The sequence below is a fragment of the Balaenoptera physalus genome, assembly GCF_965194825.1.
Source record: "Balaenoptera physalus genome assembly, chromosome: X".
Classification (NCBI taxonomy): Eukaryota; Metazoa; Chordata; class Mammalia; order Artiodactyla; family Balaenopteridae; genus Balaenoptera; species Balaenoptera physalus.
Window position 1 is genome coordinate 107,909,278 of NC_138903.1, and position 22,702 is coordinate 107,931,979.

The window sequence follows — 22,702 nt, forward strand, 5'->3', positions numbered from 1 at the left end:
ATATCATCTGTGGGAGGTAACCTGGAATGATTCACAATAAATTAACACTTACCATCAGAGGAACATTGCAGCTTATAAGAATGTCACTTTGTGAGAAGCTGGAGTCCTGAAGCCATGTGATTTCCATCTGCAGTTTTCAAGCCCATTCAGAGCCCACCAGGGGATAATTACTTGCTAAGATGTACCCATCCTAGCAGAATATATTTGTTATGATTCAATTTTCTCACAGCATTAAGGAGACTCTGGTCTGGTGGATAAAGCCCTAGAGGGATAAGAAAATCAATTCCCCACCACTTGGCTGTGTGACCTTGAGCTGTTCACTAAACCTCTCTGATTCCTCAGTTTCACAGTCTATGGAGTAACACCCTAGACCTCTGCTTAACCTGAGAAGGACATGGGGACGAGTCACTAGGTCCCTATCTGAAAAGATCTGGAAGCCTATTTGCCTCTACCCCTAGGAAAAGAAATTATTTCTATAATAGTTTCTCACCCTGGACACTCAATATAACACGGTTCTCTTAAGAGAAGAATTAAATAGCAAGCAGAAGCATCATGAACTGAATTTAGGGGACTGAATTGCTAAAATAACAGAAAGATCTCACCATTGAGCAGTCTATGTCTAATGGACCAAAGACAAGACCATTTCAGCAAGTCATCAGGGGCCTGTAGACATTTCAAGAGTAAAATTACTACGACTCACAATTCTCTGGGAACTGGCACTTGGGAAGATAGGGATTTTAGCGGTTATTGTGGTTGTTTCCCAACCTCCATCTTTCCCTCCTCCCACTGTGTGTCAGTCATGTGGCTTGGTGAGGGGTGGGGAGGACTGACTCTACTCCCTACTCTCAGCTCTATGGATGGGGCATATCCACCATGCCATGGTGATTGGTTCATGTGGCCTAAGCATGACATTGCTAGGCCAAAGGATTAGATCAGGAATGGTCATGTGATTCATTTTGAACCGATGATATAAAAAGATGCGATGCAGACGTGAAGACAAGAAAGACTACAGACATTTTGTCATCATGTGGGAAGCAGAAAGGAGAGAGGAAAAGAAATTAGGTCTCTGATAAAAATTTTGAACTATTGAGTCCAACCAAACCTCAAGCCAGCCCTACCTCTGTCCCTTCCAGTTAACGTGAGCCAATGCATTTCCCTTATTGTTCGTGCCAGTTTTTGTGGGTTCTGTCTTATCTGAAGCATGAAGCAGCCTAACTGATATAGGAACTGAAGGGGTCAAGAGCATGCTCACTAGCGCTGAGCGTGACTAGAGGAGGCAGTATGAAAGTGTTTAGTCCAGAGGGAAAAGGTTGGAAGAGGGATACTAAAAGTGAAAGATCACCTCCAAGTAACAGTGCCCCAAGACAGCTCCTGGAGATGTCTTCAGGTCAAAAAAATAATGAGTTCTAAACACCCTTACCATCTATTAAAAAAGAAGCTAATCTGAAAACCATTTGAGATAAACAATTGCTTCCATGACCACTGCTCACTTGGTGTGACTGTCTCCTGGAAGTTGCTATGGATCCATTTCTGGGCATATTAAACCTGAGTGCAAAAGGCTCTTCCTCTGACTCACATATATACTCCCACCAAAAGCAGTTCCAACCAGGCCCGTGCCTGGAATTTCAGATCCTCAGGGCTGTGGATTTATTCAGCAGCACCTAGGTTGATACCTACATAGAGGATTTCTACAGAAGTTTCTGGAGGAGGTGGTATAATGGAGAAGTCGGGATGACAGAGAAGCAACATGGAGGACCCAATCTTTCTTAGATGTCACACCCAACCTGAGTCTCCAGATGTAGCTGGACTCTATTCTTCCCAAAGTATCCAGGAATGGAAGTGCAAAAGACAACTATAAAGAATCAGCAGTACCTAGATTAGTTCCTTGATTAGGGTGCAGGCTAAAGTTTGGACAGGTTTTCTGACCCTGAGATAATCCTGCCTCATGGAATCATAGGACCATAGAACATGAGAGCAGGAAGAGTCCTTAGAAATCATGTTGCTCTGTCTTCTCTTTTTAGTGGCATGGGATTGAATCTGGGATAAGGGAAGTACTTTGTTTCAGACATTTAAACACCTTCCTCTATACCGCCATGGTAGCTGGTGCTTACTGTTTTCACAGCACTTACCATGTTAGATTGTCATTCCCAGTGAATACATCTGCTCCTCTTTGAACTTGAAATTCACTGAAAGCAGAAACTGTCTTGCTTCCTTAAATCCCTGGTGCCTAGCAGAGCCTGTCATATAGCAGGTGGTCAAACGTCTGTTGAAGAAATCAAAGTTTCAAGTCAAACGGTGAGAAAGTTATCATTCCATTAGGCAAAGGACAGAGTATCTTGGTTTCATTAACTTTAAAGGGTAGAGCAGTTTCCTTCCAATGAATCAGAATGATTTTCGTCATTATTTTTCTTATTTGCAAAGTATCAAGTTAATAAGTATGGAGCTTAATGTATGATATAGACCCCGTCTCCAAATTCCACTGGCTGACGTTTCTTTTTGCTTACCCAACTGTCCCATCCCAAGCCTAAAACAGAAACCTCAAGAGGGAAGTACTATTTTCAGTTTTGTGTTGTAAATTTTAAAACTTATTATTACTATTATTATTTTTTGCTGCCTCAACATCCCCACAAACAAGCTGTGAGTACCCTGCCAGGTGACCAGGTGCATCAGTGTGGTAAGGCTGGCCCCTGCCACAAGATCCCATTCTTGTTCTCCCTTGACTGTCACCTAATGTCAATCAAATATACCAATGAAATTCCCTCATGCCTTTTGCTTGTATACTCTATCCTGACCCCCAATAAAGGCACTTTCCCCTGGGTCTCTGTTTTTCTCTCTCTCTCTGTCTCTCTCTCATCTTCCCACTTGCTTGGTTGAGCCCCTTCCCTTGGTGCCCACCCATGTGGTCCCCCTTTGTGGTATACTTGACTGTTTCTCTAGGACGTGTGAGTATAATAAGCTTCATTTCCCTATGCCTCTCCTGTGTCCCTCTTGTGACTGCACCTGACCAACCATCTCATGAAAGAATACAGAACAACTTCTCAATAAGAACTGCAAAAAATCATTTTCTTGCTGCTTAAACTGTATCATTGAGCTCATTTAAAAGTGCAAACCTCGGGTCCTAAGACTAGCAGGTACTCCTGAGTGGAGCAGGGGTACCTCTTAACCACAGAGGGAGAGCTAGATTTGGGGCTTTGTTGGCAACTTCTGGTGGCTACGATGTTGCTAGTACAGTCTCTAGCTCCTCATTGGAAAACCAGAGATGAAGTTCAAATAGCATCTCACTGCTTTCTTGGATGAGGGATCGATTGCAAAAGTACTTGCTTGTACTAAGCAGGCTTTTCCACCAACAGCAGTATGCTTAGTCCACCACTGCGTCCCTGCTGGCTCAGATGGGACTAGTCCCATTCTGCCAACAGCTGCCGCTGACAGTGAAAAGTTGAAAGAGTGGCAGCAGATGAAAGAGAGGAAAAAGGTAGTGGAGAGGGGAGACTGAAAATGGAAGGGATGGGTGCCATTTACAGAGATGAATTCAATGGAGAATTTCAAGTGCAGAGACACTGAGACGCCTTTCTTCCTCTCATCTTTCGTTACCGACCCACCCCGTTACTCTTCAAGCCAAATGACTGAAGATGGCCCCAAATCTCTTCATCCACTGCTGCTCAGTGTTAGCCAAGCATGGGTGGGGACCTGGATGCCTTCAGGAGTGAAGTGAGGTGTGCTGAAAGCTGCCCGCCTCCGTCCAAAATATGTTGTCCATCCACCTGAAATCAAACTGAAACTCCTCACTAGAGTTATTCCTTTGGGTCAAGGCATTGAAGGCTCCTATTAAAATGCAACTATGTTATCTAAAAGGAGGACCATATAGTGCCTGGCACAGAGTAGAGGTTCTCTAAATGTGTCATGTTTAATATTAAATTGCCACTGCCTGCCATTAGAACCTTAGTAAAGATTTATCTACCAGATTCTCTCCTGTCTCCTAGGGCCCTTGAGGATCTATGTTGGGAAGACTGATGTGGAACATTGGCAAAGACTGGGTAGCAGAGTCAGAGGTTTGGCGGATGGTGGAGAAACGGGAGGCTGACAGCATGAGGCACTTTGGGGGAGAAAAGGGCACTTTCAAAAGGTGAGAGAGAGGGAAGAGAGTTTGGAAATTAACATTTATTGATTTTTCCTAGTCAGGCACTGAATTAAGATGCATTTACATCCACTATCTTATTTAATCCGCAACCATTCTATCAGGAAAGAAATATTAGTATTCCCATTTTGCAGGTGAAAATCTGAATAGGGGTTCAGATTAAGAAAGCCTCTCAAGGTCACACAATGCCTCTATATGATGGAATATAGATTCGAACCTGGACCTGTCTCCTAAGCCTATGTTCCTGAACCACGCTATCTCACACTCCACATTTGTCAAGGGGTAGCCAACCTAGTCTCTGCTACCCCTTTCGTCCTAATACTCCAACCACTTGCAAATTTAGGCTTCTGTGACTCCCAGGTTTCTCCCTCACTCTTTGCCATGGACTATCCAAATGGAGACAAAAGATTTCCATGGGTGGTGGGGTAGGAAGAGATTTTACATTATCCGAATGGATAGAAATTTGGGAAGAGCTTAGTACCATTTTTCTGGTTGCCCAAGGGTTTGGAAACTATCTGTTCCAGGCTCCAACATATGTCACATCAAATCCAAAGTTCTGGCGTAATCAGTGTGCCAGTTGGGGCCCTGGGCCCCTGCCTTTATATCCCCTGCCCCATGTGTACCATTTTGCTGTAGGCTGGCAGTAAGATTCATTTTCCAAGTGGACCAGGAGGAGAAGATATGAAAAAAAAAGAACAGCTGGTGTGGGGAGGGACAAAATCAGTCTCTTCCAGAGTAGCTGGGGTAGGTGGGAAAGACTTGGGAGATAGAGTCTTCTTTTTTCTCACCACTGGAGAAAGGGGCTAGGGAGAGGTGTCTACAGCCCAAGAGGTTCATCCATGGGAGTTTGTGGAGGGTATCACCCCCAACAGAGATCCAGGCTGCACTGCTTACTTCCAAGGTTCCTTCCTCCCCTTAGACAAGAAAGAGAAGTGAGGGGAATTAATGGCCTCTGTGGTCATCAGTCAGGGGCCTAGGCTGCTATGTCCAAAGGCAAGACCAGGGGAGCAAGGCAGCCAGGAACAGTTTCCTCTAACCTTAACTTTGAATCCCCACCAGTATCCCAACTCATTCCCACACCTCTCTCCTCCTTCGTTGTTGGGACTGGTTGTCCTTTTCATTAACCTTTTAGTTAACCCCTCCACGCACGTACTTCTCTACCCCCTCCAAAGCTGTCAGCCCCTCGCTGCCCAACACCGCCCTCTCCCCCCTCCCCCATTAGCCCGGCTCTGCGCTTGGGTCCGGGGAGGTCTCGCCTCCCAGAGCTGCGGGTGTGAGGGCTTCTTTACTCGCTCTCGGATCTCCGCGGTGAAAACTGAGCGGCATGGCCCGGGCATGCGCAGCACCTTCGGGCGCATTGTGATGGGAACTGCTTCTCTGAGTCTCTACAAAGACTCCAGAGTAATCACTCACTGCCCACCCCCCAAGACCCTCCTTCTTTAAGCCAGACGCACAAACGCACAGACAATGCAGCTTTTCTTTCTTCTTTTCTTTAAAAAGCTGGCTGTAGCTTGAAAGGCTGGCCCACGTGAGGACTAGTGTATTTCTATCGATTCCATCTCCCGTGTTGACAAACGCCAGCGCTGAGGCTTTGCAGTCCGCGGCTGCAGTTTGCAGTGGAGCTAAGCGGTGTGCGGCTTTAATTCCACGTCAGATCAACTTTGATCAATATCCCCCTACCGGCCCAATTGGAAGAGCCCAATTCACCGCCGCTGAGCCTTTTCGCTCTTTCCTTCTTTTTTTCCCCCTCTTTAGACCCACCATCTTCTGGGGGAGAAAAGTCTCGGATTTTCTTTTAATTTCTTTCTTTTTTTCTTTCTCTCTCTCTTTTGTTTCTTTGGGGGATTTGTTTGTTTTTCTGTGTTTTGTCTTTTTTGTTTTGTTTTGGGTTTTGGGTTTTGATTCTCTCTCTCTCTCTGTCTCTCTCTCTGTCTCTCTCTGTCTTAGAGATAGGGAGGGAGATCGCTTTGGCGAACCGAGCTTGCAGCCAATGAACCCGCCTTCCAGATTGGTGTGAAGACAGAAGTGAGGTGGGGGGCGGGGAGGGGGTGTGAGAGAGCCTGGAAGCGAGAGAGAGAGAGAGAGAGAGAGAGAGAGAGAGAGAGAGAGAAGAGAGGAGGTGGTGGAGGAGGAGGACTAGTGTGGGGTGGAAAGGAAGAGTGAGCGAGAGCAAGTTGAGGGGAGGGGGTGAAAGAGCCGGCGGATTCTTTTTCTTTTTCTATTATTATTTTGAAGACTCCCGAGTTGCGCCCATGCTCTTGTCAGCTTCGTTCTAGGCGTAGCACGGCCAGGCAGAAGAAAATGGGGCAAAGCGTGCTCCGGGCGGTCTTCTTTTTAGTCCTGGGGCTTTTGGGTCATTCTCACGGAGGATTCCCCAACACCATCAGCATAGGTAAGCGCGAGCCAGCCCGCCGGTCGGGCCGGGCTCTCTTGCACCCGAGACCACTGCCCTGGCGTGGCTACTGCGGCCGCGGGTCCCTGTCCTGCATGGCCTGGGAAGGGACTGGGGACGGGGATCGGGCAGGAATCTCGGGGATCTGAGCCTCAGAGAGCTGGCTGGTCTGGGGAGCATCGGGAACCAGAGAGGTGATCTCCTGGGGCTTGGCGGGGAGGGCTGCCGCGTTTTCCGAGCCGAGCGGAGCAGCGGAGGCATGCCAGAGGCTGGGAGGCTGCAGCCGGGCGAAGAGTCACGGCTTTTCGGCTCGCTGCTCCGGACTTTGCCATGGCGTGCGTGCCGCCGCTGGAAGTTGTCCCAGGGTGATGCCGCCTGTCTGGCTGCGCCAGGGCGCGTAACCCGGTCCGGGGCGCCCTGTCCCGCGTCTCCGGGTCCCGGGAGACCGGCTAGCGCTGGGGGAGGTGGAAGCCCACCCTGGATTCCCCCAGACCCGGGCAGCAACCGAGGTCAGTGGCGGATGGGGTAGGAGGCGGGGGTGAGACTAGGAGCTGAGCCAGCGAGCGGCGAAGTCACGCAGACCACGAATTCGTGAATCGCCGCTGTGTCTGTCTGGAGCCCGGCTCCCGGGCGCTGGGAGGGAGTTCTCTCGGCTTCTCCCTGGATTTACTAGTCAAGAAGTTAGAATTACTGCTATTACAGAACCAGGCCCCTGTACTGTCAGGGGGGAGCGGGGGCCTGTGGGGAACAGGATGGGGCAGCAGGGGGAATGGAATTGTTTTTCTTCCCAACCTTTCCCTTTGCGCCAGGAAAAGATGAACCCGCTTGTGGAGATGGGAGGTAGCGGAGGAAGAGGGGAGAGGAAGCTACCGCCTGAGAAAGAACCAAGTCCCACTCTTGGTTCCATCGTCCTACCCCAAAGCAGCCTCCTCTTCCCTCTTTCCCCTTTCCCCCTTCTCTCCAGCCTCTCCTCCGACTCTTTAGAGGAAAGCTAGGTTTCTCTTGGCCAAAATTTGAGTTCACAAGAGTCTTCAAAGACACACAGGTTGAAAATCAATCATGATCATGCACCCGGGTATCACTGAGAGGTTATCGCCTATCTGTAGCTCCCCAGTTTCTAACCGCTTCTGGGGGGGACACAAGCCAAATCTTGGTTCCCTTTGCTTATAGGTGGACTTTTCATGAGAAACACGGTGCAGGAGCACAGCGCTTTCCGCTTTGCTGTGCAGTTATACAACACCAATCAGAACACCACCGAGAAGCCCTTCCATTTGAATTACCACGTAGATCACTTGGATTCTTCCAATAGTTTTTCTGTGACTAATGCTTGTAAGTAGATCCGCTTTTCCTCCTTTTGGGACCTGGGAACCTCATTTGCATTTTGCTTGTGGGACTTGGGGTCTGCGTAAGTGCTGGGGTGGTGATTGCCTTAGTAGACATTTTAGGGGCTCTAGTCAATCCAGGTTTCATGTGACATAAATCGACTCCAGAGGATCCTGCTGAGGGAGGGACTTAAGGCAAGTACACAAAACTCTGTTGTGAATAATGTTTCATGCAAAAGTTTCATTTTCCTCCCTGCTAAACTGGCGCTCCCTCCCCCGCAACCCCCTCCCTTTTTTTTTTTCCTTTGGCTGGGAAAAAAAAAAGAGAAAAAATAGCATGGTTGTTCAGGGAAATTTCTTCAGATGAGATTAAAGAAAGAAGCCTCTTGATTGAGTCAATTCAGGATGTGCATTACTTGACTGTTAAAGCTAGCACCTGGCTGTAGCAATGAGCTGAATTTGACAATCGCTTAATATATAGGAGCCAAATATGAGAAATTCTGCAAACAAGTGACCTTAAGGGACAGATCAGGCTGGGTTACCTGGCCTCTTTCTGTCCTAGAATATCACCTTTCTTACCCAGAGAGCTCTGATAGGAACTGATAAGACTACAAACTGATTACAAGTGATGAACGCCTGGCAAACTGAGGGGAAGGTAGAAAGTGCTCAGGTGACTCTTTGGAAAGCTACTTCTGTTCTGTCTCCCCTAGTGTTGTTCAACTCCCCCCACCCCCGCCATTGTTAAGGACAACACAGTTCTTAACTTAGAGCAAAAGGTGGAAGGCGGAGGCTTGCAGCAGGAAAACCGAATACCAAAAGGGAAGAATTTCATCAGCCCCCAAAGCAGTTTCTGAAACAGCTAGTTGTGCCCTGTGATTGTTCCTGTGGAAAGGGGACATTTCATTTTGAGAAGTAAAACCACGGGAACCTAGATGACTAATAGCTTGTTGGACACATGTTTTTCTTGAATGTTTTATGAGAAAGACTTATAATTCTTCATCTGAGCTTATTTCATGAAAAGTTTTCACAACAATGAGGGTGAGGATGGCATAAATATGTTTTGCTTTTATGGCTGGTGTAGTTGGGAATTTTTGATTTTTGATTTTCTTTCAGGGGAGAAATGATGTTTATATACGGTTGGGTGAAACTTTGTATATGACTTTCTTCAAATTCTTCTGCCTCAAAGGATATGTGATTTCCAAAAACTGTTGAAAGGGTCTCCAAGGGCACAACTTCCTTGGATTTGAAGACTTAGGTCAAGGGGATGGAGGTGAATTACTTTGCAAGAAATTGTGACAGTTATCAGCTTTAAGAAAATTTTACCTGAAGGTACAGATCCTTATATGAACATGTTCTGAGATACTCTGTATTTGACATTCTTTGGCTTTCCGACATTGACAAAAATAGGAGCTTATTAACTCCAGCTAAGTGTGAAAGTTACAAAATGTCTGTCTATACTTTGCATCTGATTTTGGTAATCCCAGCCTGTCTCTTCAGCACACTTACAACACACATCTGACTCTTAATCCTGCAGCCCTGAGATCTTGTCAAGAGGCCGAATTCCAAAGGCAGCTTCCTAAATATCAATTAGAACAGATTTAAAACCAAATACATGAAACTACCCAGATTTATTATTATTAATAATGAATAATGTTTATTTCAACTCACTTTAGTGTCTTTCCACTGATGTTGACTGAGATAAGAGTGCTAATTGACTTCTCAGGAATGACTAATTTCCAAGGTTTTTAGTCTTGCTGTTTATGGTCAAATCAGATTGACACTAGACAGCCCAGGGCCATCAGAACGCTACTCAAGGAGCAATCAGGAAGTGATCCTTGCCATGTGAAAAGCTCAGGTTTGAGAACAGGCACTAAGTCATCTGTATTGGTGTTGAGTTGCCTTAATGCCTTACCTCTCAGGGCAATAAAGGGACAACCATGAAAGGAAAAGAAATTGATCAACCCCCCCGCCCGCCACTGCCGTAAGTCCACAACACTTCATCTTACAAGCTTATAAGGCTGGGTTATGGCTGGGGGCTTGAAAGTGTGGCATAAGGGGTGTGGCTTACTGGGCAACAGGAAAGACAAAACAAAAAGGCGACCTTGCCCTTAGCTATGCCAAATACACACATATGCACACACTGACTCACACGGGAGAGACTTCCAGAAACCAGTGATGTGTACCCAGCTGCCTGTTGCACACTCAGACTTTACAGCTCAGAAGACAGAGGGGGAAAGCTGTCATCTTCTCCGGTCCCCGAAACAGTCCTCTCTGAATGTCACAATCATTGAATGGGGGCCAGATCTCAAAGCTGTCTCCTGGCAGCTTCTGCCTACAATCTTAGTATGAGAAAGATAACTAGTCCAACCACCGTCTGATAGTCTCTGAATGCAGAAAACAATCATTTTACGGGGCCAGGGAAGCTCTGCAGGTGTATCTCATTTCTTTCCCTGGCCTTGATAGTTCTTTTTCTCATGGAAGTGAAGATCACATATCACAGATGTCGGCACACAATACTAGTTCAGCACTGGAGCCTGGCAGGTGACCCCTGGTTCCATTCTTACAATTTATTGCACAGAGAAAAAAAAACCCTGGATCCTCTAGCCTGCCCCTCCCTGGAGACTTAGGGAGAATTTGAGAAAACCCCAGATGAGTCCAAACCTGCTCACCCACCTCTCCTGTCTGGTTCAATATGGAATAGAATGGCAAAAATTAAAGAAACTTTCCCCTCTTCCCATTCAAAACTCCTAGATTCAGCTTCCCCTAACACTACAATTGATCTCTTTCCATGATCTTTCCTGCACCCTCAATCTTGCGGCAGGCACACACTTTTGAGGACACAGGTATGCAGGTAAACAAATATGCCAAAAATAAACAAACGGTAACGCCTTCTGTATGTGTCCCTGCTCTCTGCTCTCCCTCTGCATCCCCTCCCCCAGTGTATTCAGAGAGTTTCCTTGCAATGAATCCCAGGCATCAGTTAAAGACTCTTCTTCACCAGCAACCAATTCTTTTCTGCACAACCCCCAAGAGGTTTGCTTAAGACAGACTCCGACTTCAATCCGCATCTTAAGAGGCAAATAAAAGCATCTCTGGCTTTGAAAGGTGGTTCATTTGGGATCTCAGCTCAGAGGTGAAGTGAAGTTTATCGAAGAGACTCGGCTGATTTGGAGCACATGTTCTTATTTCGTAGGGATTAACTGAGTTTGCTGCTTTACTTTTCAATTTGGCTAGGTAGCCCCAGAAAGAAGCATGGTGTGAATATTATGATTTCAGGATACATACATTCATACACACACACACGGGCACCCATACACCCATAATCAGTACTTATGAAAAGAGGTGTTACACACGTTTTAAGTTGTATACACGTCTGTTCTTTAAAAACCAGATTTGATCATCGTAGGGCTTTGGGGAATGTGGCAACACCAAGGGACTGCTGGGTCCCATTGGTGTGGCTTTGCTGCCCTGGTTCCTCAGGAAATGCCTCCGATTCCCTTGAAGTCCCCTCCTGTGTCTTTCTGCTGTGCACTTGTAGTGCACTCCACACTACATCACCCCAGCCTCTGCAGTGTCAGCTCATTAGCACACAGATCTCATATTCCCTCTCTGCACTGTCATTGCAAAAATTGCTGTTGTACACCTTTACAGCCAACAAATGTGCTCGTGGATTACGCGCTGTTTGCAAGAAGCAAGAAAAAGGCAAATGTAACCTTAAAGGTTATTCACCACGGAATTGTGCTCTTAACGCATTGGCTTAAATAAAAATCTGTTGATGGAGGCGTAATAGTGATGGTGGGACTGAGAGTGGGACTTAGGAGTGCAGGCTCTAACGGAGCCCCAGGCAAAATCCCTTTTGCCGGCTAAATGTAACTCATCAGCTGCAAATTTTTATTCCATTCATTTTTTTCAAGCTATTTGAAATATACCTGCTAACTGAGAGCACTCTCCTTTTATAACTGAGCGCGTTTCGCTACCAAGTAAGTGTACTTAGCTGAGACAGGTTTCCCTCTCTTGCCCACAGAGTCACAATTTAAATTATCTAATTATTCTAACTGCCAGGATCCATTTGACGGTTTAAGTCCATTTGGGAAAGAAATGTCTCCCCTGATCCTATTCTCTGCTCTTTGGCGGGTTTTGTTTGTTCTTTTCATGTAATCTTTGGAAGCAGGGTGAAGACCCACAGTATCACGGCTCCCGCCTTCAAACAGATCTTCACACACTAACCAAAGTCAATAGCTCCAGCTCCACCTCCCACCCCCCCAACTCCCCCATCTTTGTGCCTTTGCCGCTCTGCCTCTCTCTCCTGGCCAGTCTTCCATAAGCTCACTGGCTTAGCTCACTTCTCAGCCCCTCTGGCCAGCTGGCTTAGACTACTGAAGCACGAAGAGGTCGCCAAAGATTTAAGTCACCTTCTCACAAGGTTTATTATGGGTTTTTTTAAATCTATTTTTTACGTGGCGAGGAGGGAGGAAGGTGATGCTGTTCATTCTGGCCATAAAAATAGACGGCAATCAGCAGGCTGTAAAGGTGAGCTTCCAGCAAAGTGTATCACCTCCCCTAGAAGGTGGCTTCCTGGCGATCTACTAAGGAGGGGGTGGGGGGCGGCAGGAAGGGCCTGAGGGGAAGGAACAAAGAAAACTACTTAGTTCTCCATCTATGCCTACTGCAAAATGAGCCACGGTTTTTCTTCTTCTCAGCAATTTTAACTTTCTTCCTTAAAATGTGACTAGTTTCTCACATCCCCCACTTCTGCCTCTATCCGAGGTCGTTTTCTTAATTCTGCATTTCCCTCCCTACTTGCCAAGACTGAATGAGAATAGTGGGCGCTGGTTGAGGTTTCTATTATATGTTTTTGGCTCCTGGTATATTTTTAAATTTCATTATTATGGGTAGTCAGAGGTGATCGGCTGGTTTCATTTTAACAGATTGAAAAATAAACGAAGCTTCTGAGGCATCGTTATTAGTCTTCCTTTGTGGCTGAGAGATTTGTCATTTTTATACAACTGGCTAAAGGATGAAAAGACAGCATGGATTTTAAGAGAGGGCCAGAATTTTAGAAGGTAGAATTCATACCTTCAGGGGAGGAGGATAAACATGCTAATTCAGATGATTTAACTTTTAACTTCTTAGATTGAGACAGGAAATATATTTGAAGGACCTTTCAGAAAACTCTTCATCTTCTCGAAGGTGAGGAAGTTATCTGCATACTTTACCTGGCCCATTAAAAAAAAAATCAAGTTTTGACTTTGTTCCTTTGGCTTTGATACTTTGGGTCTAATTAGATGACAGGTCCACAGGAGGGTGCAATTCAAACCCCAGGTTGGGGGGCTCCGGGCATTTTTCAGCAGGAGTGTGGGAGTTGTGCAGACACAGAAGCAAGTCCCTCCCTGCTGGGGAAATGTCTGAGCTCCAGTCAGAGAGTGACAAATAGCCTCAGCCTGTGCGTGGGGTGAGCCTTGAGCCAGGGCAGCAGTCCCCGGAAGGGGTCGGTACTTAGCAAAAGGTTAACATGGACAGAATTTGTCCTCTTCTCACTTCTACCTCTTCTCTCGCCATCATTTTCCCCTCCTGCTCTGCCTGCCCAGCCCAGGCCCTTTTGCTGGTGTCCAACTGGCCTGTGATTCTGGTATCCCACCCACAATAAACTGACCTAGGGACTGTTTCCTGCTCTGGATTTTCCAGACCTAATGCTTCTTCTCCATCAGAATATCTCTGTCCTTAGTCCATCCTCCTCAGGGCCTTTACTCTCCTTTGAGGGTGATGGCTTTTTATCTGATATAAGAATCTTGCTGAAAGTGGCTGATAAGGGGTTAATATACCTGACTGGGGAGTGTTTGCTTTAAAACCGGGGACTATGGGAACCATACTGCCTCAATTCCAAGGAAAGATACTCAAATGGGGGTGTTTCTGGACATGAGGTGCAGAGTAGCTGTTCACTCTACCCAAACCAGAGATCAGCTGCCCCTGGTCAGGGAACACCTCTATAGGTCAAAGTCAAAAGGTCCCTGCATGTGGTAGGTTTGGTGTAAGTACAGCCAAGGCATAGGGGAAGTGCAGCTTCACCATGTTGAACTTAAAAGTCTCTGTGGTAATTTGGGAAGCAACCAAAGGTCATAGGGATTCATTTTATTAAAGAAGTAAATATATACAGCTTTTTGTATGTTAATCATGCCTCAATAAAGTGGTTCTTTAAAAAGTGTAAACTTTTTGTATGTACTACCAAAAAACAAACCAAAAAAAGAGGCTGCTGTAGTCTGAAGGTGCCTATGTGGGCATTGGCAGGGGATGCACTGGCATGGAAAGGAAGTCGTAAGAGGGGAGAAAGGTGGTGACGGAGCTGGGTCTCAGACTGAAAGCTTTCTTTCCCTGGGATGGCACGTAGAATGCAGTGATTATGAGGCAGTATCTACCTCTGGAGAGACTTGGAAGCCTAGCCGAGCAGTGTCTCCTCCCCACTCCCTCCATCCCTCCCTCGCCTTAACTCAAGTATACACTCTGGCTTCCCTCCCAGTGGAAAGAGGCAGAATACAGTAAGTCCCCTACATACGAACCTTCAAGTTGCGAACTTTCAAAGATGCGAACGTATTATAAACCTATTACAGTACAGTACTATATAGGCGATTATGTTAGTTGGGTCCCTAGGCTAACTTTGTTGGACTTACGAACAAATTGGACTTATGAATGCGCTCTCGGAACGGAACTCGTTGGTATGTAGGGGACTTACTGTACTCTCTTCTGGATTTCTGTTTGAGCATTGGTCAGAGAAGTAAGTGTTTACAGCCCTCTGTCTGGACTTCCCTTCTCCTCAGTTCCTAACTACCACTGGCTTCTTTAGCACTTGTCCTCAACATGACCGTCATTTGTCCTTATTTGGAGGGGGGCATGGGGTTAAGGATAAGGATGAGGAAAGGAAACACAGCTGGTCATGACCCCTTAACCCTACGGGGCACAATTCAGCCTAGAACAGCACTTCTTTCATGTGCACACCAGTGACCTGGGGATCTTGTTAAAATGAAGATTCTGATTCAACAGGACTTCAGCGTCCAAAAATTTGCATTTCTAGCAAGCTCCCAGGTGATGACAGTACTGCTGGTACTCAAACCACGCTTTGCAGGGAGACTGTGATTACCAAAGAAAAAGTCTCTCCCAGACAAGCTCTTACCCACATGCCTTTCAAAGAAAGCTCTATAAGAGACACATCTGGCTCATTCTGACTCAACGATGTCCCTATCATACTCCTAACCACGCTGTGTTCGTTTCAGCCATGTCTGTAGGTGTCTGATGAGAGCATCTGATGAGAGCATCTACTTAGAGCTGCTTTTCGTAGGGAACTGGAATGGAGACTGGAAGGCAGGCTGAGAGAGGAGGTAGCTCATGAGCCAGGCTGACAGTATCTTGGCTTCTTGCCACACCCCAACGTGTCCCTTTTAGAAACAACCTGCCCAAGAGAGCTACGGTTGGCATGCAGTTCCAACTGCCTTTCCACTTTACTTCTCTGGGTCAAGGCGTGCCAGAAGGGGGCATGTAGCATCTGCTCCTCAGCTGTCTGACTTCCCTTCAACAGGGTTAGAAAAATGTACAACACAACCCGAATTCTGTCTGGGTGCCTAAGAACCTGAAAAATTGACTCCATTTTCCAGGCCAGTGCCAGGCACTCATTGAGAGCTAGAGGGAAGGGAGGGGAAGTGGTGTCACTTTCTAACACATTTGAGCTGAGGACTGCTCCAGGGTAGCCATTGAAAGCTTACCCAGTGTCATTTGAGGACTGCCACCCTATTACCCCAGATATTGCCCCCCCAACAGCCCGCCATTAGTCTGAAATTCCACAAATTCATTTGTTTGTGTTACGGCACCGAAGACCTGTGCTAAAATGCAAGCATGCTATCTCTGGAAGGGGATGAGTTAAATCCTTATCAGCCATTACTATTTCGACCAGAATTCTTTGATGAGATTACCACCTGTTACCTTGCAGGATCCTCAGAGGAGGTTTTGCAAGACGGGCAAGTGACCCAGCACAAGGGACCAGCCCAAGAGAGTGGGGCGCCAAATGCATGGTGGGCATTCAGGGGGCAGTGGGAGACTCTTGAAGATGAGGAAGAGTCCCTCAAATACACTTCACCTGGTTTGCAACATTTGATCTTCTCCATAGATAAAATCTGGTAGTTTATTCGCTAAGATTTTAGTTGCTTTTAACCCTCCAAGTCACAACTTTCCAATGGTAGTGGGCTTGCTGCCTCTTCCGTGCATGGTTCTTTGTTGCAACAGATGATCTCAGTCTCTGGATTCCCCATAATTACTGTGGGATACTTTCAGAAGTATAATCAGATTGTGATGGGGTGGTGGTGAGGATTCTTTTTAACCTTTTAGAAAATGTTGCCATCAAAAATAGTCCCCTTTCAGTTATCTGTGATTGACTGATCTACCTTGCCAATTACTCATTGCAATCAGGGCCCTCATCCTTGCTGCTACCCAGAAAGGGATCTGGCTACCAGTAATGGATGAGACAGGAAGAGATGCAGGACCCAGCCCAGAGAGGAATCACTGCGTGGATGTGGGTGTGGGTTTCTGTATGGATGAACACCTTTGTAAATTTAAGGTAGAAAGGCCACTAACGTCCACATGCAGCCAGAACCTGTAATAGATTCTCAAATATTCTTATACCTTATTGCTATTTCCAAGGCTACTTGGTTATTTTAAAACAGTTTTTCTTGAATTAGACCACTTGCAGCAGAATCACCAGAGATGCTTGTTAAACATATGAATTCCTAGGTTACACTCCAGATATATTAAATCAGAAAATATAAGGATAGGCCTTTTTGCCAAGCTCTGTGGGTGATTCTAATGCACACACGATTTGGGAATCACTAGTTTAATTAGCGCTGGGAGTGCAAACAGAGATATATGGATTCATACTGAATATCTGTTGAGCACCCACTAAGCAGCAGGCATTGTACCAGGCACTTTCACACACGTCACTTCTGTAAGTAAGTGAGGTGCTGTCAGCCCATGCAAGCATTAGTGAGTTTGGCTCTCAGATTGGAAATTCAAGACTTGAAAGAACTAAGAGATTAACCTCAAGTCACAGTCTCTGAGGTAAACAAAGCAAAAATGTTCTTTGAGATGGTAAGTAGAGACAAGGAAATGATTTTCATTTTGACGATGCTTCTTCCCTTCTTTGCTTGTTAGCTAATGATTGGTCCTTAGCCATGCTACAAACTAGATGTCATGTCAAATGCCAACCCATTTGTTAAAAATAGACGCACTGCGATCAGCTTATATAGCATTCATTGTGCCATCCTTGCTATCAACAGATTTAACAGTAGGGCTGAAATAATAACTACCATTCACTGAACCTATGCCACGTGGAAGACACTGCACTAAGCATGGTACATGCCTTATCTCATGGAATAATCACAACATTGCTAGAAAGGAGCTACTCTCATCCCCATTTTATAAAAGGGGAATCACAGGTGGTTCAAAATATCTATAAGCAACTAGCTCAAGGTCACACAGCTAGCTAATTAGTGGAGTCAGGGTTCTATCTGAGATCTTCCTGTCTCTAGAGTCTGGACTCAATTTCAACTGGGGTTGAAATCACAGATGATGACAGAGGCCAGGTGGATCACATAAATGTGGAAATTGGGCAGGTACGGAGTGGTGGGGCCTGTGGCAATCTGGAGACTCCAGGTCGCTGCCTGAATACATTCAAATCCGATGTTGTAAACCACTGTGGGACAAACAAAACACCTGCAACAGGGGTGGTAGGAGGTGGAAGGTACAAGTTTCGGACCTCTGCACCACACCATCCACCTCCCCCTGGCAGCTAAGTTACTGGCTGAGGGAAGCTCTAGTAACTGAAAAAAACAAAGAGAAAAATCTCTGCTTAGTAAAAATCCTATTTTGACTTTTTCTTCTTCGTGTTCCATCAAGGTACCTCAATATGGCAGAACTTTCCCTCCTTTGTCCTTTTGGCCTTACATGCATACACTGTATATCCAGTGGCCTTTCACGGTTGAGTGCCAGCTCAACTCTAATCTTCTCCCAGGCAATGCTGAGGCCTGCAGCAAGGTCAGAGCGCTGGCACAGAGTCATTAGCAAGTGCTCAGCAGGCCAAAAGAGGTACTTCTGGACGGTGCTATGGGGGAAACGGCTTAGATTCTGGTACATGCAAATCCCAGGTCTACAACTGGGAGGCCGCTGGGTCAAGTAAGGCTCTGTCAACATTCACCCAGGGTAGGAGCCCCCCATACACCCCGAGACAGAGGCTCACCAACTTTAGACAGGGGTCCAAAATAGAGATGCCTCACCAACTTTAGACAGGGGTCCAAAATAGAGATGCCTCACCAACTTTAGACAGGGGTCCAAAATAGAGATGTATAGTTAGTTGCTTGGAGTTGTAAACTGACCTAAGCCGACTGGTCAGTCACAAGCATTGGGTATATTTCATCGGATACCAATAGCCAGTGATTGTTAGAGTGAGGGCTGTAGGTCTTCTGCCCATAACCTCACTACCAGGTGTAAAAGTAAACCTCATACAAAATTCTTTTTCTCATTAAAATAATGGCAAGCAGGCATAAAAATAATTGGACAGCCTGTCCTGTAGGCTCAGTCAAGTCCAGCTCCCTTTCCTTTTAGGTGCGCCAACAACACCTTGCACGAAGGTTCACTTGAGGCAGACAAAACAATACCCTAGTGGCAGGATGCAGCTAACCAAGAATCCTCATTAGTGGCTGCCCGCAGGACTATTTACAAATTAAGCCTAGGGTACCATTCCAAGGGATAACACTATAGAGCTTGTTAGACCCTTATATCTTCTTTCTGCTAGTTTGGGAACACCTCTACCATATGTCTAGCCAACCCACATATGTTAAACACTACTGATTTCACCAATGAGAAATTTAATGTTAATTAACAAAGTCTCTGGTGTCCATTGAAGATAAAGATATGTGAAGTGCTTGTAGAACCACTTCTTGATTAAAATTATTAAATGCCAGATAACCACTCCTGCACTTTGTATTTCCCAATAAGGGTAACTGACCACCCCAAGGGTGGTATATTTGATTCAGACCAAATAACCCACATATATACCACACAAGTTATGTTGAAGTCTTGTAAAATCATTTACAGAAAATATAACATTTGAGATACCATGTTTCTTAGGGCCTTGGGAAGCAGTTAAAAGTGCAGGGGGGTATGGGGTAGAGTGGAATGAGCAATGGAGCAAGAATTAGGAGATCTGGGTTCCAGTCTCAACTCTGCCACCCACTGCCTGGATGACCTTGGACAAGCCACTCCGTTCTCTGGTTCTAGTTTTTATCATTTCTAAAACGAGGAGATTCATCTGGATGATCTCTGAGGAGGTTGCCATTTTTTACATCCCATCATTCACTCTTGTCCAAATCCTACCACCTCCGTTTCTAGTAACAGTCTCACTTCATTGCTTACTGAGGAAAGACCATCCAAAATGAAGCCCCTCAGATTCTTCTGCTACATCTAGAAACTTCTCATCATATTCATCTATTCTCTGCCTTTATAAGACTGTGATGAAACTACTGAATCCTTGAAACCGATGGACAGTACCTCCAGCCAGTGGTGGCTTATTCTTGCTTGCATCCTAGCGCTTCCACTTACTAGATGTGGAACCTTGGGGCAAGTTACTTAACTTGATTGTGCCTGATTTCCCAATTATAAAGTGGGGATAATAATAATCCTCACCTCATAGGGTTATTGAGAGTTTTAAATGAGATAATTCGCAAATCCACGTAAAATACTTAGAGTAATGCCGGGCACATATTGGATATTGTTATTATCAACATAATCATTAGTTTAAAATCCTTTGAGCTTTTTGTCCTAAAAACAGAAACGTAGTTTCATTTGAAAAGTAAAATCTCTTGTCACTTTACAGACCAGATTTCCTTCCTGAGTAGCTGCCCTCTGAGGCTTTTCACAGTTCTCAGCTCTGCCCCAAACCCAAGATTATTTTCTTCTGCCAAGAAAGCCATCTTGGCACACCTTCAGATCAGCAGCCCATCACCGTGACCCCCTACACCTCTCACCCATGCATCCAAATTTGCCCACCCAGTTTGCCTCTTGTGAGCGACAGCTACTCAGATATTCTGCGATCAAAAACTCTGAGATGCATTTTTCTGCATAATTGAAGGACTACAGGTTCAAGGGAAGACTTAGAGTCTTCTTCCCCAAATCAACTCTTCATCTCTAGTTCCATCTGCTGCCAATCACACAATGAATCATCCTTTCTGTTCTTTTGTGACAATCCATTATCCAAACAGTACGCAAGTGGTCCCCCTGACTCCTGAAAGGCTCAGGAAGCATCCACATGTCCTCTGACAGTTGATTCAGGAGAAGACACTTGGGCCAAGCACCCAGCGGACTGGCTCTGCAGCAAGGCCCTGGAGCTTCTCTTAGAAATGGAGCTGCCCACGGAGGGACACAAGGAAGGGCAGCAAGGAACTGCTCAGGGCCTCCCCAGAGGAAGCGCCTTCATTTCCTTGGGCATTAGTGAGATTTCTCCGTGGGTCCTGGAGTCACGAGCCCCCAGGGAGCTGAGGGTTGAGGCACTTCATACTGCCCATTCTCCTCTAGAGCGAGCGCTGCCCTGGCACGTACACATGGCATACGTCTTCCCCTGGGCCTTCCCATTTCCTGGTGACACTTAGCATTTGACAATCACTTTAGTATCTTGCCATTCAGATGGTGACAACTCAATGGAAATCCACTTCTGGCACATCTCTGAGTCCAGTCCACCCTTTGACTAAATATCACAGCCTCTTACAAGAGTTTGATCCACTTTGTGCAAGAGTTACTAAGAGTGTCCTTTGATCTCCTGGTTTCTGTCAGTCCCAACTCTTACTGTCCCCAGTTCTTCCCTCTACTGCCTGTAGAGCTGTAGAATATAAGGAGAAGTTGAGAACAATGAGGAAAGTTGAGCTCTCTCCTGGGTAAAGAGAACTGGAGCTGCCCAGCTCTTTATACACTCACTCCTGGCCCTTGGGTTTGGCACCTAACTCTCTGGAGCAAGGTGTTGCTGTTTGACCCTTGCCTAGTAGAAGGCTGTTTCTCCTACTTAGTTTGGGAGCAATCAGAGGGCAAGGAACGGCTCTAAACTGGACTGCCTGCATTTGAATCTTGGCCCTGTCGCTTACTAGCTATGTGACCTTGGGCAAATTACTTAACCTCTCTAAGCCTCAGTTTCCTCATTTGTGAAATGAAGGTGATTATAATAGTAACTACCTTATAAAGTTGTTGTGAAGATTAAATGAGATTATCCATGTAAAATATTTACCATGATGCCTGGCGTATAGTAAGTGTTCAATAAATGGTAGCTATTATTAACAGAGTACTGAGGTGGTTGGTAAGTGGAAGAGAGGAATAGAATTCATCAAAACCAAACTGAACAATAGATTCTTCCCATCTATGGCCATCCCTAAAGCCCTGCAAACTAATTTTTACCCTCTGAATCTGTAGCTGGAACCAGGCCAGATGGGGTTATCTTTGAGTACTCACAGTGCTGCCTCAGGCATAAAGGATTCGCTTTGGGGCAAAGTAAAGGAGAAAGAAACAATTGACTTGATGCCCCAAAAAGCCAGAGAATACACACCACTATGTTTAATCTTGCCGTCATTGAGTGAAATTGTCTAGAAAGACATGATCTCTTCAATTTTTTTATCTGAACAAGATATACTTGGGATAAAGCAACATGGATATGATAACCTTGGCACTTGCTGGCTGGAAGGAAAGAACAACCTTTTTTCAAATGTAAAGTCTATTTTAATGTGTTTGAAAGTGGGAGAGTGGAACAGCGGATCCTGGAATCTTCACTTAGACAAGGTAAAATGTGAGGCCAGTTGAGCTCTCCCAGCCCTGATTTTTCTGAGTTCTTTTAATTAAGGATGATATACGGGTGGTAGTTTAGAGCATATCAATTTGAGTGGATGGATTTTCTTCTTTTGATATTGCTAGCCTAAGTCAGACCAAAAATAGCATAGGAAGGAGATATGCAAAAGGTTAAAAGAGAAATTTTGCTAATGTGATTTTCCAGCATTTCAGTCTCCATTCTCTCCAGAGCAGAGGTTAAGTGCTCTGCTCCATAAGCACAGACTCACTAGTAAGGATCCCGCTGAGGACCACTAGGCAATGCGTCTTTTTCTTGCCCTCTCCTCTGTATGCTGGCCTGATCCACCAGCATGCTGTCTCCAGCAGGCCCAAACCTGGGTGATGACCAAAAGCATTTTTTTTTCCTTCATATCCCAGGGTGCCCTTGCTCCACCTGCATCACCTTCTCTTCTCATTTCCTATCTAAGCCCACTGCTAGGTTGCCTCATGGGATCACTGACTTTTTTTCCTCTCAGGTGAGGAAACTAAGGAACAGAGAGGCTAAATAACTTGCCCAAGGTCACACAGCCAGTAAATGGCTGAGCTGAGATTATGATGCAGGCCATCTAACTCTTGGCACTTCTCTAAGATGTCTTCCCAACATAATCCTTCTTCTTTTAACTTTCACTGCTACATAATGATGTTATATATGAAAATAATGTCAGTCCTGTCTTTTTTAAATAGGTGGCAGAGAGGAAGAATAAATTCACAGCAAGTGAATTGGAAACGCAGTAAAGCATGAGTTTCAGGGACCACAGTTAATGGTATCTTCCACTTAGTGCCTCCAACGTTAACCTGTCATTTTCCCATCCTCTGATTTATAGTCAGGATGAGCAAAACCAACTCTTGAAATCCTGCTATAGATCACAGACTATTGGAGGTAGATCAAGTAGTTCTAGTCCAACTACCTCATTTTGTGGATGAGGAAAGTGAGGCCAAGAAAGGAGAAGAGGTTTG

The 22,702-nt window shown here is 45.6% G+C and overlaps 1 protein-coding gene across 4 annotated transcripts in view; it reads left to right on the forward strand.

Moving 5' to 3' along the window:
- Positions 1 to 2,359: 2,359 nt before the first annotated feature.
- GRIA3 (glutamate ionotropic receptor AMPA type subunit 3) overlaps positions 2,360 to 22,702 on the forward strand; it is a 293,527-nt gene continuing 273,184 nt past the window's right edge. For all 4 annotated transcript variants that reach the window (XM_082446816.1, XM_082446815.1, XM_082446817.1 and 1 more), the window contains exons 1-2: positions 2,360 to 6,527; positions 7,698 to 7,856. In XM_082446816.1, coding sequence (XP_082302942.1) covers positions 6,437 to 6,527; positions 7,698 to 7,856 — 250 coding nt within the window. In that variant the 5' untranslated portion in view covers positions 2,360 to 6,436. The remainder of the gene's footprint in view (positions 6,528 to 7,697; positions 7,857 to 22,702) is intronic.